Consider the following 16,849-nt stretch of genomic DNA (forward strand, 5'->3'; position numbering starts at 1 on the left):
CTTTCCCTCCCTTTCCTTCCTCCCCAGAGGAGGAGGGAAAGGAGCCCTCACCCAATTGAGGGAAGAGAAGCTTGGCTTTCTTTCTCTTCTCTGTGAAGCAGGAAGCAGGAGAGGAGACAGCTGGGCAAAAGTGAACTGCGATGCAGGAAGGAGACGAGAGCAAGTTGCTCACGGGCTGGATAGGAGTCCTACAGGGGCCAGTTCCAGCCCATAAGCCATATGTTTGATACCCCAGGGATAGAGTATTCTTACATACAGTTTTTATGCATGTAGGTGCTGTTCCATGTTTATTTTATTTTGTTTTCATTTATATCATTTTTTTCTCCCTGATCGGGATCCAAAGTGGTTTATCACATCTTCTTTCTTATATTTACAACAACAACCCTGTGAAGTGAGTAAGGTCAAGAGATTGTTATAAACCCATGGTCACCCAATGAGCTTCCATTGGCAGAATAGAGATTCAAACCCAGTTATCCTAGGTCCTATTCCAATATTAATTACTATGTCATGCCAGGTCTCTTATGCTCTGGCAAGCACAATTGGCAGGGAACCAAACCAGTGTATTTAGTAGCAAACGTGGCAGGACCGGCACCCTCATTTCTGCTCTCCCAACACACATATTTGATTGTCCTTAAATATGTAATCTGTACAGGGTTACATATGCAGCCCTGCACAGATACTGTTGTCTCGACTTGATTGGGAGTCAGAGTAAAAACCCCATGGAGGGTTCCTAAACACATTGCAAAGGCTGAACGCGCAAGCACTCTCTACAGGTCTTCCAGTGAATATCATAGGTTGGGTGCACAGGTATCTGCTCCTTTCCAAGTTCCTTCCTGCTACCCCCAGGGGACATCTGGAATGAGCTAGTGTTTGAGTACCAACTCTGTTCAAGTGCATTTCACCTTAGCTGCTAACTACTTTTGCATCTGTTGTATTATCAACTCAAAAGTAGAAGGAAATGTTAAAGGCAGAGTAACAAAAATAGTAGTAGTATCTAAATCAACACTTATTCTGCTGCTAAAACAGTAAAAGAAGGCCATTGCAGTTCTTCCCATTTTCTCAACAGACAAGATTTTATTTGTTTTGTTGTTCTGATCACCCACATTTCATCTTGGTGTTTTGAAGCCCTTTAGATATTTCAAGGATTCAGACTTCTGTTGCAGATGATGGCCTACAAAAATTGGATTAACACTTGGGTCAGGTTCAAAAGAAAAGTGTATGAATGTAATTGTTTTAACATATTTTATTTCAGTTGCCAGAGACACATGTGTTCCATTCATTCATAGGGTGTTGCACAACTGCAAAATGTGCTATTCCAAATAAGTCAGGTTTCTTTTCCGTAAAAATGCGATTTTATAGCATTTATAGCTTTAGAAAAAATGGCTTCCTATGTGTAGGTAGAGTCAGAACACAAAACAAATCTTACAAAAGTAGTTTAGGGCAGGAGGTGAGGCATTATAGCTGACTTACATAAATTCTTATTTACTATTAGGACCAGGTTTCATGTTCAAATGTGAACATTCTGGTGTGAAATTGTGATTTCAGGGTGCTGGGAAAGTTCTGGTAAATATTTCAGAAATGTTTATAGAAATTATGTTGCCGTTGTTCTTGACGACTCCAGTAAGCGTCTGCTTTTGTGTCTCCCCTCCCCCCATTTTCACCTTTGTCATCTATGCTTAATGAAATTTTAACACAGCTAAATCTGATTAGCTGTTTAATGATACCACTACCACTACTAAGCAGAGATCTACTCAGGTTCATTTTGAAAACTAAAAGAAATCAGAACAGTGGCCAATTCATGCCTTGGAGGTTCTCTCTGGAGTCTTGCTGCCAGTTACCCAGGAGGAGTGTCGGCTGAGGTCAAGGAACATGTGACCCAGTTCCTATCTGCAAGTCCATTAGCTGCCTTTTGCTTGTCAGAGAGGGATAAAATGTTTGCAAATATCAACCTCCCATTTTAGTTCAGTTCTGTCTACTTTAACTGCTTGCTGTCCTCTTTTAGTAGATATGTGAGTCTTCCTTGTCATTTTTTTTTACGTCCGGGTTTTTTAAATCCTAAATTTTAGATGCTGAACAGTTTATACTTTAACATACTTCATTGTAATTGAAAAATACATTGAATGTGCAGGATTTGGGCTTTGTTTGTCCCCTTGGGAGCAGAATATATCCTGGATGCATAACTTTGTTAATAGGTCATAATTCACCATAATAGGTCATCATTCACCACAATTCACTCTTGTAATGGCTGTATTGTTAAAATGTTTTCTGGGGATGCATTAGGCTTGCCAAGTCCCCCCAGGGGGTGGGGAAACCCCCGCCCCAGAGGCCCGTCACCCACCGGCGGCGGATCAGGCCCCAGGGGGGAACCCCACCTCCAAAGCACATGACGTGCCCGGCGTCAGCACGTCACCCGGAAGTGACGCGGCCACGCCGGGTGCGCCGGGGCCGCGGTCATCCGACTCCCGGACTGCGGCTGGAGTCCCCTGCTGTGAATACAGTGGGGACTTGGCAACCCTAGAATGCATTGACTAGTTCCGGTGAAAATACAGAAATGCATATATACGGTAGCCTGGCATATGTGATGCTGTGTAACTGTCAAGTGAGCCATATAAACCTATTTTATGTGGTACTGCAATTCTAAGTTAGCTTCCACCATGGTATCTCTGTTTTGAAAGCAATTATAGTCAGTAATGTTTGTCTGAGTTAGGATGTAATGGGGACTGTTTACAGTACTGCAAAAATGTAGTACTTTAATGTTAAAATTATTTATTTATATACTTCTGTTATACCCTGCTTTTCTCCCCAATGGGGACCCAACATGGCTTACAACATTTCTCCATTCTCCATTTTATCATCACGACAACCCTGTGAGGTAGGTTAGGCTGAGAGTGTGTGACTGGTCTCGCAGCAAGCTTCCAAGCCAGACTGGGGATTTGAACCTGGGTCTCCCAGATCCTAGTCTGACACTCTATCCAAATTGTCTAAGCAGGAGAATATTCAAACATTATTTTATTTATGTATTCATGTTTATGTATTTTTCAGCATATGTGCATACTTCTGAGGCAGCTTTATTCATTTTTACCTTTAAGTGAGCAATATTGCATTAATTGTGAATACATAAATCTGCTACCTATAAACTACTTTCTATAAAGGAACTTGCAGGTGGAATGAATTAAGAGCCAAATGCCAACAGGTGGAATTAATTAAAACTGGCCACATTGAGAACAATCCTAAGCAGGCCTATTCAGAATCCTTCTCAAGTCTACTCAGTGGGGCTTCCAGCAAAGTTACTAGAGGAAGGAGGATAACCTAACATATGAGCTAAGGAGACCAGTGTAGAATAGGTAGATATAATCCTTTCAGTATTGAGATGCTTTGGGAAACTGCCATGGACAGTTAGTCAAGAGGTCACACTGGTAGCAATCAGCTCCACTTGGAGCTTCATATGTACCCAAGTGCTATCAAGTTGCAAGGCGCTTTCAAGGTAAGCAAGAAGCAAAGGTAGTTTGCCATTGCCTTCCTCAGCAGAGTCATCCTTGGTGGTCTCCTATCCAAGTATAGACCTTGCTTAGCTTCCAAGATTTGACAAGATCAGGCTATACCATGCCACCTTCCCTCCCTCAACTTTGAGCCACATCTGATGAATGTGTCCCTTTTTCTTGTGAATGGAGCTATGTATGAGTGGAGGTATCAGTGGATCCCTCCTGCCTTGGTTTGGTAACACAGGCAACATTTCCACTCGTGAGCTTATCATTTTGATTGTGCAGTTATCTCCCAATTTAGCTTTCCTTAGTAATGGTATTTTCTAATAGCCACACTGCTCCTTCTGCCAAAGTTGTAAACAAAAGAGAGAGAGAGAAGTTACCCCTAGCCATTTCAACCAATTAATACTTAACAAGAACTGCCACCCAGAAGATGGGACAGCCAGGAAAGGTGAAGGGAGAATTTTCAGTTCAATAATTAATCAGAGCTAACATTCAAAATATCCTTGTGACTCCCAAAAAGAGTGATTAGCCAATGACCAGGGCATCCAATTGAATGTGCTGAGGGTATGCTGTGAATGACAGTTTTCTGGACAGGAATAGTACCCTGATGAGACTTCAGCTCTCACAAAATTTTAGGCACAAAATTTTGCTGCTGTGGTACAGTTTTGGCTTAGCCATAGACAATGAAGGGTCTTTTCACATTTGCATAAGAGAACTGAAGAACACTTAGTATTGAATCACTGAATATTCTCAAACAAGCATTACAAAGGGGGGGAATGGAAAATTTCTAATACTCTACCAGGGGTACTTTTGTAGCACAGAGTAATTTTGTCATCATTATTGATAAAACAAAGCTGTAGTAAAATGTCTCTTTCAGAATTCTAAAGCAGAAAATTATTTATTTAGAATCAAATATTCCATATACTCAGACATGTCAAGTACAAGAATCTAGGTTGGTGTTTATTCCATAATTCAGACTGCTGAAGAAATAACTAGGAATGTCATTTAAGATGGACTGCATTTTCTTAATGAATTGATTATATTTCAATATACAGTACGAACTTGTTTACCTGAGTAGTCCTGTGGGTAGGAAGGCATCTTTCATTGACTAGATAAACAGTCGATTTTCATTATAGAGATTTTTTCATTCATTGCATTAGAGTGTTTCAGGAATTTGTGTTCCAACTTTCTTCCCTTTTCTATATAGTTTCAGAACAAGAATATGCACATCTCTTGGCCACAGTTCTGCAACTCAGTTATATCCAAAAAATTACCAGGGCTGGCTCTGGGTAGAGAAGATTCAAAAGAGGTAGGGGCTAACTTTGGAAGTCTACTGATCGGAGAAGTAAGTCTGCTCCCTCTGAGCAATTCAATTCCATGTGTAGTTATTATGTCTAACAGCCTTTGATAGACCCATTTTCTATGCACATGTTTAATCCTTTATAAAGCCTTCAGTGGCAATGGCCATTGTAATAAATTCTACACATTAATTATTTTGAATTGCATGAAATAAATAAAATACTTATCCAATAGATCTCCCTACCTGATAGTTGAAGAAAAGAATTACTGGTACTATTCCCCTGTCATTGGCAAGACTTGACCATGCATTAGGGGCTAGGAAGATACCTTCTACAGAGACTCCCAATAGCTTTAAATTTTTATATTGTGCACTCTAAAGCTCATAGACATCATAAAGTTTTTTGCCTTGTTCAAAGCATGCACAGGAGAAGCTAGGCTGGACTGGTTTGGAAAACTTAGTTTCAAATGAATAATGTAGAAGCTTTAATGTAGAGCTTTGATAGAATATCATCTGCTAAGAATTTATTGCTAATGTATTTTATAACATGCTTCAAAGTGATTTTTAAAGCAAGGGACTTTGAGTGGGGTAAGGTGTAGCAGCTGCCCTATTTTATGTGCTGATTTTGTGCCAATATATCAAATCTACATATGTATATTTTCTCCAGTCCTTTTGGGAAGAGGGGGGCTATTCTGATTGTATTGAAAACCTTCTCTCCCCTTTTTGTGTTCTCAGAATCAAAATCAAGAAAACAAGCATAATAAATACAGGCAAATTTAACAGCTATCATATCTGTGTGTCAGAAAATTAATTATGCAGAAAAAATGAGTATAGAGAATTTTGGGGGGGTCTGCTTTAAATTTGGCGGTAGTCCAATGAGATTCAGGTAGGGTTTCCAAGTCTGATTTTCGCCGCAGCAGGGGACTCCCGGCTGGCGGCTGGAGTGCGCGCGCGCATGCCGCATTTACCATAGAGTTTTCCCTCGGATGACCGTGGCCCCACCCCAGCGCGCTTGGCGTGGTCGCGTCACTTCCGGGTGACGTGCACGTTGGGGTGGGGTTCCCCCCGGGGCCTGATCCGCCAGCGGCGGGGAACGGGCCTCTGGGGCGGGGGTTTCCCCACAGCCTGGGGGGACTTGGCAAGCCTAGATTCAGGGCAGACAAAAATAGCCTTACAGATAACTATCATAGTATTGTACATATTAATTGCATTAAAACTCCAGGAATCCATTGTGGACTTCAATATTACAAAAATTTATTTAGTAGTGCAGTCTCATTCTGAGTTACACCCTTCTAAGTCTGTTGAGCCAAAAAGGTGCAAGGAAGCATCTATTACAAAGGCCTGGCAGGATGATCCGTGTGCACATCCATTAATCTAGATTACTGAAAGTACAGTGTGTATAATGAAGATGCTCCATGTGACTCAAGCAACCAACCCAAGCCACATACCGCTGGGTAAACATAAGAAGAGCCCTGCTGGATCAAACCAGTGGTCCGTCTAGTCCAGTTTCCTGGCTCACACAGTGGCCAATCATTTCTTCTGGAGGACCAACAGCAGGGCATAGAGGCTGAGACCTTCCCCTGATGTTGCCTCCCAGGACTGGATTTATTTATTTATTTATGACATTTATACCCCGCCCTCCCCGCGAACGGGCTCAGGGCGGCTGACTGCCTCTGAACATGTAAGTTCCCCTCAGTCAACATGGTTAATAGACATTGATAGACCTACCTGACAGTAAGGGAAACCTTCAGGGTCATTTATCTGCCTAACATGCAGGAAAAATCCTAATTTAAATATTTTCAACCCTTATATACACTCAGTGAGTCCTCTGCCACATGTTTACATTTATGGTGTTGTATTCTAAGCACTAAGCACCCTCAGTCATAAAAATGCTCTTCCTAAATGTGTATATTTCTAAATGGAGAAACAGCATTATTGGTACAATACCCTTGAAAGATCAAGGAAAAACATGATAATGTATATGAATTCCACAAGCATTTCTTCACATAGTTTGTAACTAGGGAAGGGCAGGAACAGAATTACAAACCAAATTCCGTGATGAACCAGGCCAGTTCATGCGATCGTGAACTCTGATTCATGCAATCACACTGTTCACAAACTGCCCACCAGCAGCCATGGTTTTTGCAGTAGTTCATTTAGTTCATAAGGGTTCGTGGGTCAGAGGTGCTGGTGCCCAAGATAACAGTCGGAAACCCTTTAAGTCCATGCCACTGCGGTGCAATGTGAGTGATCTCAGAAGGCATTTAAATGCCTTCTGAGTCCACTTGTGAAAGTCGCCACAATTTTTTTTTGGGGGGGGAGCGAAAGGCATCAGTGAACTGGCTTGCATCTAATAGATCCCCCCCCCGAAGAAGCATTTAATGTGATGCAAGTGAGCTAGGAGGCATTTAAATGCAAGCCAGTTCAGCAATCCCTTTTGTTGTCCCCCCCCCCCCAATCGCTCATAAGCTGCATAAACCTCACAAACCCAAACTGGTTCAGCAAATGGAATTGTTTGTGGGGGTTCACAAACCATGACTCATGCCCATTCCTGTTTGTAACCATAAGTATACCACCTGTCACTTATATCTAAGGGCCCATTCCACTTAAAAGCCAACCCCAAAATTAAATCCCATTAACATTTGGAGAACATATAATGTATAATGTAGATCTTCCAACTGTAGATAAATTCCTCCTGTAAGATGGAAAATCTTCATGATAAAAGATGCTACACTTTAGAACACTTGTATGGATGAAATATAATATCTTGTGGATGGTATAGGTTGCATCTTCTAGTGTGGGAGCTAGAACACTGTAGCACAGAAAAGATTCATACACTTATCTATTTGCAGGAAAGGCCCTGTAGTGCAGCCCTAAATAAGAGTTACATGCTTCTAAGTCTATTGAAGTCAGTGGCTAAGAAGAGTATAACTCTGCATAAGATGGCACTGCTGGTCATCCTGAGATTCAGAAAGAACTTTCACCGCTGTGTGTACAGTGTTATACAGGGCTTACATTTTATAGGTTTAGATATGGGGTAAATTGTGGGAGCAGTCACTTGACTTTTAAAAAAATGCCTGATTGCTGTTTCTGTCTGATCTCATCAGCATCACTGGCAGCTAAGCTACTCACAAAGCTTGCTTCTGTGTGTTTATGGATGTCCCTTAGAACAAGTTGGGATGTTTTCTGAAATAGATATCTAACACCTTTTAAAATATTAAATCAGCTTGTTGTTGTGACAAGCTAAAGCAGGAAGGAAACTCTAAAAGCCAGGCCATGAAAGCTCATGGGAAGCAATGGAGTTTCTTTGACTTCCAAGCAAGTATCTCATTTGATATAAAGCAGTGGGGGCGCAGAACTTAAATCCGAAATGGACTCAGAAGTGTCTCAGATGGCACTGTGCCTAATACTGAAGTAAATGGAACAGCTTTTGGTTGTACTGAACTCCATGCCCACTTTGGAGCTCCCAACATGCACCCCAGAACTGTTCAGCTGGAGTTACTGTCCCTGTCTGTAAACTGCTACAGAGGCAAAAATTAAATAATAATATTGATGCCATCCCCTGCCTCTTTTCATCTGCTGATTAAAAAAAATTGTTTGCATAGGGGGAGAAAGAAACTGTGTTGGTTCTTAAGTAAAGAGAAAAAGTTTACATAAATTACCGTATTCACACATACAGTTAAATGCTGTGCATTAGGTGCCTCTCGGTGCAATCCAAAAAAGAATTACACCCTTCTAAATCTTATGAAGTCAGTGGTCATAACAGGGTATATCTCTGCTCAGGATTGCATTGTACATTATCCATCTCCCTCAATAATATTCTGCGGATGATTCGAACTACTGTCCCCCCCCCCGGGCACTTATCGCATGCAAAAGCTGATACTACAATGTCATTATTTGGTAGCCCGTAGTTGGGTTTAAATTTGGTCTTTCATTTTCATGCTTGGCAATATTTGGCACAATGAGAGGTCAATGAGCAATGGTGTTTAGTATTTCAGTGTGTATGGTAAATTATATGCATTGGTAGTTAGGATTTGAGAAATACTATGTAATAGCAGCTGGTGTGTAGGTTTTTACCATTTCACAGTCAATGTGTAATTGTATTTTCCATTGGCATTCACTAGCAATTTGGAATTCAATAATCAGGTAGTTGGCAAAAATTATAGCTGAAAATTCAATGCCCCCTCTAAGCTGTAGAGTCTTGTGAACAAAAATTCTACTTTGTGAGGTACTGGCATTAAAGTTTTGAGTGAGCAAATTTGGCTACTGCATAAATTAGTTTGCTCTGGAGCCATCCTTCCTGAGCTAAGACAAAAATGTGTGAGCTAGCTCAAACTAACTCAGAGAGAAACCTGGCTGAAATGCAGTGAGTTTAATATTGATTTAAAATTTGATAGGATGTGGCAAACAGTATAGCCTAACAACAAGTCCGTAGCAATCAGATTTTAAATTTTGAGGGTTTGTGAGGAAATTTTTTAAAAATTCAGCTCTAACTGAACTGAATATCTTCACTTTCATCTTTGGTTTCTTAACATGCAGCTAAAGTACTGAAGTTCGACCCCAGTATTTGAAATGCTGAACCCTCTTCTATCAAACACCCAGCAGGTGTGGATTACAGAATAGAGTATTAAGATGCCTTAATCATTGGCAAATATTGTTTTGTGAATTATAAGCTATTGTCCAGGATGCACAATGCCTCCAATCAGCATAAATCCTGCTGCCCTTTCTCTTGTTATCCTTAACCACTGATCCTATCCATCGTGAACACTAATAATTTTAACCAGTATATGAAGCCAAGTTTGAAACAGATTAAGCACAGTTAGCATTTGTGTAGATGTGACAAGGTTAAGAGTGACAGGTGAAAAGAGGGGATAGTAGAGCAGGGAAGATAGGGCAGGTGCATATGCTGATGGTTGACTCAGAATGTGCAAGCTGTGCTCTGCAACAGAACCACTGTGACATCTGCACTGGGCCAATATTGGAAAAATCCTTTCTAACAAAGAGAACAGAAGCACCAGGTGTGGAAAATAGTTCATTGCCAAGCTGCTTACTGATATGTATGCTTCAAACGTGTAAGTTCCAAAACATGTAAGTTCCAACATGTAAGTTCCAAAACAAAAACATTTTTTAGGGTTGCCAGGTCAGCAGCCCAGAATTTGTTTTTGTGGGGTTTTTTGTGGGGGTTCCCTTTAGGTTTCCCAACACAGCTGAAGAGACAGCACAGACAGCGCATTCCATGCATCATCAGGTTGTTGCTGACTGGCCAGCTGCAGTACACCCATATGGAGCTGAGTGGCAATGTCCACTGCCTGTGCTGTCACCTTGTGTCTCCTGCCTGTAAGGATGTAGTGTCCCTTTTACTCAGCTTTGCTCTGTGGTGGCAATTAAATGCCACCTTCTGCCCCATCTGACTGGCTGCCTGTTTGAATGACTTAGGATTCTTAAAACAAAGATCTAGATTGTCAGTCTTGTCAATCTACTTTAAATGCAAGTATATAGACTTATTTAATGACAGTATGATCACAGCATTCTGCTGCAGTGAGCTTGACACATGGAAACTGCTTAGCTCCAAGCCTGTCTGTAACCTATAAAAAAGTATTTAAAGGCCTTTGCAGGGTTGTGGGTATCTGAAAGATTACTAATGCATCCTCCACATTCTGTAGACATAGAATAGAATCTAAATTTTCAGGAGCGTGAAATTTCTCATCTTCTATACATAATTTCAAACAATTTAAAAATAGCTGAAATAAAATGCATGCCAAAAGGCATCCTCAGCAGAATGCTGACTCCATTGTAATACTGACACTGTTCTTGATATATTTTAGAAAAATCTATTTGAAGTTCTGGTATATTAACTGCTGTTGTAACCAGTGTTCCCTCTAAGCTGATTTAGTGTGAGCTAGCTCACAGGTTTTTAGCCTCTGGCTCACACATTTGCGTCTTCGCTCAGGAAGGAGGGCTCCAGAGCAAACTAATTTATGCAGCAGCCAAATCTCCTGCTCACAACGTTAATGCCAGTAGCTCACAGAGTAGAATTTTTGCTCACAGAGCTCCATAGCTTAGAGGGAACATTGGTTGTAACTGGTGTTCCCTCTAAGCTAAGTTAGTGTGAGCTAGCTCACAGTTTTTTAGCCTCTGGCTCACACATTTTTGTCTGAGCTCAGGAAGAATGGCTAGAGCAAATTAATTCGTGCAGTAGCCAAAGCTCTCACTCACAACTTTAATGCCAGTAGCTCACAAAGTAGATTTTTTGCTCACAAGATTCGACAGCACAGAGGGAGCATTGGTTGTAACCTATCTGTATCATTCCTAGTAATTTCTACTATACTCATATTTCTCTCATTTTGGTAGGAACTATTGTTGCTACTTCTCGATCTGAGAGTGCAACCTTCACTCAGGAAGGTACAAAAAGGGGGGGAAAGGGAAGGAAATGCTTATTGAATGTGTCTTAAAAAAAAAAAGCAATATGTGTAATGCCGAACCTTGTCTCAGATTGTGGATCACAAAATCTGCACAATGAGCGCTTGGTCAATGAAGGGGAATAAAATCAAGCAGGTTAACAGATTTACCTACTTTCGGGTCTCATTTCAGGAGACTGGATCTAAGGAAGCACATGTAATCTGGGGGTAGAGTCCTCTGAGAGAGCAACATATGCAGTTTTGAGATTCTTTCACTCTAAAAGGGGATCCGATGTACCTGATGTGCTGAAGCTTTTCCAAGCTAAAGTAATAACTCAACTTCTTTATGGTGCTCTTTTAGGTATTTCAGCAGCTAGTCTGCATTCTTTTGGAAAAAATGCAATCTAAATTTCTTTGTGCCTTTCTTCAGGTCCCTCCTGGTGTATCTAACTCTGTCCTTCCATTAGAAGCAGGAGAAATGAGAATTAAGGTGAAAATCCTGTTGGCCTCTGCCTTTCAATGGCTTAGGATACACAGAAATCCAAAAGGCCTTCTTCCCTTAATAACACCAGATCTCCAACAGCCAAGATGGTTGCATTTAGTTGAGGACAGGTTCTGATTAGAAAGAATGGGCCTATAATCTAGCAAAGAGTTTGTGACAAGATTTAATGAGAACTCCAAACTTTATGGCCCCTGAGAAATTTAGATACTCTATGACACTGGCCCAATATCTTAAAACTTTAGCTTTTCCTCCCCACAGGAGGGCTTTTACCCTGGCTAAATGTGATGATATGCCATCAATGGTATTAGTATATAAGAAAATCTCATATACTAAAAGGATCTATCCCTGCTCCCTAGGTGAGGTGGAAACATTGGGACACGTTTTTATCCTCTGTCCTTTTTATAAAGAAATTAGAGGTAATACAATCCTTCCTCTTTTGGATGGACTAGCAATGCTGATGGATGAGGCAAGTCTGGAGAAACTATTGATTGATAAAATTTAAGCTATGCCCAAGCGATCAAAGTGTGCAGCAAACAATAGACCTGTTCAATAGGAATTCTCCTTCCCTGTTTTGATTTAATATTTTTAGAATAATATAATTTCAGAATAATTTCTGAAATATGATGATTGGTAAATTTTATCTATGAAGTATGACAATCTGTATATCTTAATTGTTTTTTTTTCTTTAAGCTATTATCTTTTATATTATACTAGGAATAAGGTCCGTTGTGGAAATAAATACAACGAGCTCTAGAAAGAGGCTCTGGGCGGGTGCCCCAGTCTTGGGCACTCAGTGTCAATTGGCTGTGGTGACCTCAGCAGGGTATAATGACACCGAGTCCACCATTTTCTCCAGAGGAACTGATCTCTGCTACCTGAAGAGCAGTTGTAATTTTGAGTGGTCTCCAGTCCACACCTGGAGATTGGCAACAATGGTTCCCCAGGAGGGAATGGCTGGTTTGGATGGTGGAGTCTATGGTATTGTACGTGTCTGTGGTCCCACCCCTCCTCAAACCCCACCCTCTCCAGGCTCCACCCGTCAAATCTCCAGGAATGAGTCTATTGCATTGTACCTGTCTGAACCCTCCTGAACAAATATATACAAGGGGGACCAGCAATTCAAAGCAGTACAATAATAATGATGAAAAATTGCTGTGAGTTCACAAATCACAATGAATAGACAATATCCAACATCCGTAAAGCACATAGGCTAACAAGTTTTAACAGCACAAGGGCTAACAAATTCTAAATTCGGACAACAAGTCTTGCTTTACGGATGTTGGATAAGATTGATATCACAGCTAAACACAATAAGACAACCAGAGAACTGAATTTGGTTGAAAAAGAGTTGTCTCGAAACGAACAACCACTCGAGATGTTCGTATCGCTCACCTTCCGTATTTGACGTCCTGTGTTCTGAAAACATAGAAATTATAAACATCATCAAGCGTCAATTCTGTACTAGTTATTATTGTCTATTCATTGTGATTTGTGAACCCTCCTGAAACCACACTCTCTCCAGGCTCCATCCCTCAAATCTCCAGGAATTTCCCACCTGGAGTTGGCAACCTTATCTCTTTCCCAGCCAATCATCAACCAACCTTTATTTTCCCCTCACTCTTCAGCTTTCCACCCCCCACCTGCAGTCTCTACCGTGCTTTGAAGCCCTGACTGCTACATCACATTGGCTGTCATACAGGGGCCATCTCAGCAGGATATAAGGACACAGAGTCCATCGTTTTTTCCAGGGGAACTGATGTCTGCTATCTGGAAAGCAGTTGTAATTCTGAGTGATCTTCAGCCCTCACCTGGAGATTGGCAACAATGGTTTCCCCCAACAGGCACTAAGGGGAAATGTATTTTACCTCAGAACAGCAACAGCAAACTGTTTAGAATGTTAGAGGCAAAGGCCAATGAGGCCGCATATGCAAACAGCTTCTGTGTTCCGAGGCAAAGGCCAATCAGGCCACATATGGAAATTACCTCTGTGTTCTGACTGGCTATGGAGGGGAGAGGAACAGCAAACTGTTTAGAATGCTGGAGGCAAGACTCAGGCAATGCAGCCAGTGGATAGGGAGACCCTCAGGGAGCCAACTGATTTGGGAGCATGTTGGAATGTTCAGGGGAGTCCATGACCAAAACAGAATTATATGTAAGGAAAGATTTTTATATTGTACTATGTTTGAATATGGTTGTTGACCATACTAAATAAATAAACTGGTTAGTTAGATCAACAAAAATCCAACAAATATGTACCCTCTTGGACACACACCTTAACATGGTGAGGGGCTTTGTGTGTGTCAGAAAAGCTGAGAACAATACTGTAAGGAGTTGGGAGTCTGTCCAGAGGCTAAACTCCTAGCAGAGTCACTGAAGGCAAAATGGTCACAGCTGAGACATCAGATTAAGAGACATCAACAGCCACATCAGCAGAAGAGAATGGACGGTTCCAGTGGTGATGGGGGCAGCAGCAGTAATGGAAGGGGACACTGGCAGAGGAACTTTTGTATGTGTGTGTGTATGTATGTATGTATGTATGTATGTATGTATGTATGTATGTATTTATTTATTTGATTTATACCCCGCCCTCACCACAAGCAGGCTCAGGGCACTTACAGTAATTGGTACCCTGTAGACAACAGCAGTGCCACTTCAGCTAACTCTGGTTAGTTGCACAGAAGAAGCCATGGTAAACCACTTCTAATCAGCTCTTACCTTGAAAAACCTGTGATGAAATGGGTGTGTCACAGGCCTGTAAGCAGATTTTTTTGGCTTGTGGAACATTTTTTTCTGGTGGGGCCAGGGATGGAGTCCGGTGCAGGGGTGGTTTCCTGTCCTGTTGTTGGTCCCATGTTCAAAACAGGTTAAAAAATCCTGCTGTTCTCTCCAGAGCAGACCAACCCCATCATTTCTGTTATTTAAGAAAACCAGGGAGATTGGTAAAATAGTCAGGAACGCTCCGCCCAAGAGTATAAAAATATAAAGCCTTGTGTTACTGAATTGATAACTGAAATCAGGGGAGAAAATTACAGATACAAGATTCTTGGATCTCTTTATAGTGGCCCTGAGCTGATAAATCACTAATTTCAAAATGGGGAGGAATCCTGCCAGTTTCTCATGAGCAGACAAACCTACCCCCATCATTGTTTCTGTTATTTAAGAAAGCCTGTTCCTAACATCCCTTCCTCAGTCTGATGGGCCTACCAGGCATGGTTGTGTTATTGGTTTTGTTTCTTTTGAAGGGGAATTGATGTGTTGTGGGTGAGGACCAGTGTTCCCTCTAAGCTGAGTTAGTGTGAGCTAGCTCACAGTTTTTTAGCCTCCAGCTCACAGATTTTTTTCTTAGCTCAGGAAGGATGGCTCCAGATCAAACTAATTTATGCAGTAGCCAAATCGCTGGCTCACAGCTTTAATGCCAGTTGCTCACAAAGTAGAATTTTTGCTCACAAGACTCCACAGCTTAGAGGGAACATTGGTGAGGACTAATAAAACACAAAAGAAAATAAAATTTGTTGGAAAACTTGTCAAGCTGTGGATTCTGCCCCCTTTCTTTTTAATTTATTTTTAAATGATTTAGCTTTGTATCTGGACCCATTAACAGTCACCCACCTAGATGTGAAGGCCCGGAAAAAACCCGGAAAAAACCCGGAAAAAAACGTTTTTTTTCCGTTTTTTTCCCTGAAGCTTTTTTTTTTCCCGAAAAATTGGAAAAATTGAAAAAAGAAAAGAAAAGAAATTGATTATGGAATGTTTTATTTTAACATGATAAATAAAATATTTTAAGACAAGGTGTTCAAATATTTTCCAAATCATTTCTAAAATATATAATGGTATCAGATTGATCTAATTTCTGTGCACTGAGGACAAGCAAGTCCTAGGTTACAAACTGAACTCTCCAATGCAAGAACAAGATGCATTTCTTCCTTTAGGAGGTGCGATTGTCAGAAGAAAATAAAAAGGTTTCAGTTTTGTTTTTGCATGTGGATGGGTATTCTATTTGTAATAATTGTTTGGATACACTATATTTTTAATATACTAGTTGTGATAATTTCATGCCAAATAAAAATGTCCATAGTCATATTTTATGTTCCTAAAGTAACAGAATGACTTTCAATCTAGAAAAGACAAAAGAAATGCTAATGTAGCATTTTTTTCAATTTTTCCGAAAATTTCCGTTTTCCCCCGAAAAAAAAACGGGGTTTTTTCCGAGCTTCAAAATTTCCGGAAATTTTACATCTGAAGTTGAACAGGTCAAAACTTTCAAATACTTAGGAGTAACATTTCAGTACAACCTAAATTGGACAAAACAGAGAATTAGACCAGTTTCTCAAGCAATTTTTGTTTATCATGGAAATCAACATATCCCTTCAGCAATAAAAAATTACGAAACTAAAGTGCTTTCCCAAGTACTCTTTGGTTGCCCAGTATGGATAAAGGCACTTAACATCAAGTTTGAGCACATTCAAGCAGACTTCTTTCGCCAACTCTTAGGTGTCCCGTGTGTGCCACACTCGGCTTTATGCCTAGAATTGGGCCAATGTCTTATTCAAACAAAAGTTGGCTACTAACCTTTAAATATTGGCTCAAAATTCATTTTAGAGCCTCTCCAAACTCTCTAATTTCACACTTTAAAATGATATACACAGTCCCCTCTGGTTTTCAAAAATAGAAGAAAAAATCCATCCAATAGGCTTTTTGACTGATTACTTTCTCCAAATGGATGAAACCTCAATTTTTCGATCTAGTAGACAAAGACTATACATAATTTCCGTCCTTCACATCCACATATTTATTCACAAGTTCATCTTAACCTCTCAACCCAACATGGCCAAATGGCCCATTATTTACATAATCTCAGCCTTCCTTCCCATCGTAGAGCCTTTACGTTGGCTCGGCTAAACGTCTTTCCCTCAAACATGTTGTGGGGTTGATTTAACAACATCCCCCCCACAGGAAAGACTCTGCAAATGTTCCAGCATGGCCCCAGATTCAATCTTCCATATTAATCTGGACTGCCAGCTGCGCACATCCTCACGTATGAAACTTTTACCCCTTTGGCCACACTTATTTACTAATAATCTTAAAAATGTTCAGTATTTTCTTAATGATGTTAATACTGATACTACAATTATGGTTGCAAAATTCTTAACAGAATCAGCCACACTTA

The 16,849-nt window shown here is 40.6% G+C and overlaps 1 protein-coding gene across 1 annotated transcript in view; it reads left to right on the top strand.

Annotated features, from left to right (window-relative positions):
- LOC107113484 (zinc finger protein 385B-like) overlaps positions 1–11,670 on the top strand; it is a gene marked incomplete at its 3' end in the record, with an annotated part of 100,890 nt that extends 89,220 nt beyond the window's left edge. The window contains exons 3-4 of the mRNA XM_015414818.1: positions 4,693–4,830; positions 11,542–11,670. Coding sequence (XP_015270304.1) covers positions 4,693–4,830; positions 11,542–11,670 — 267 coding nt within the window. The remainder of the gene's footprint in view (positions 1–4,692; positions 4,831–11,541) is intronic.
- Between the last annotated feature and the right edge of the window lie 5,179 nt (positions 11,671–16,849).

This window comes from Gekko japonicus, unplaced genomic scaffold, assembly GCF_001447785.1.
Source record: "Gekko japonicus isolate JY-2015 unplaced genomic scaffold, Gekko_japonicus_V1.1 scaffold2072, whole genome shotgun sequence".
In the NCBI taxonomy this organism is placed as follows: Eukaryota; Metazoa; Chordata; class Lepidosauria; order Squamata; family Gekkonidae; genus Gekko; species Gekko japonicus.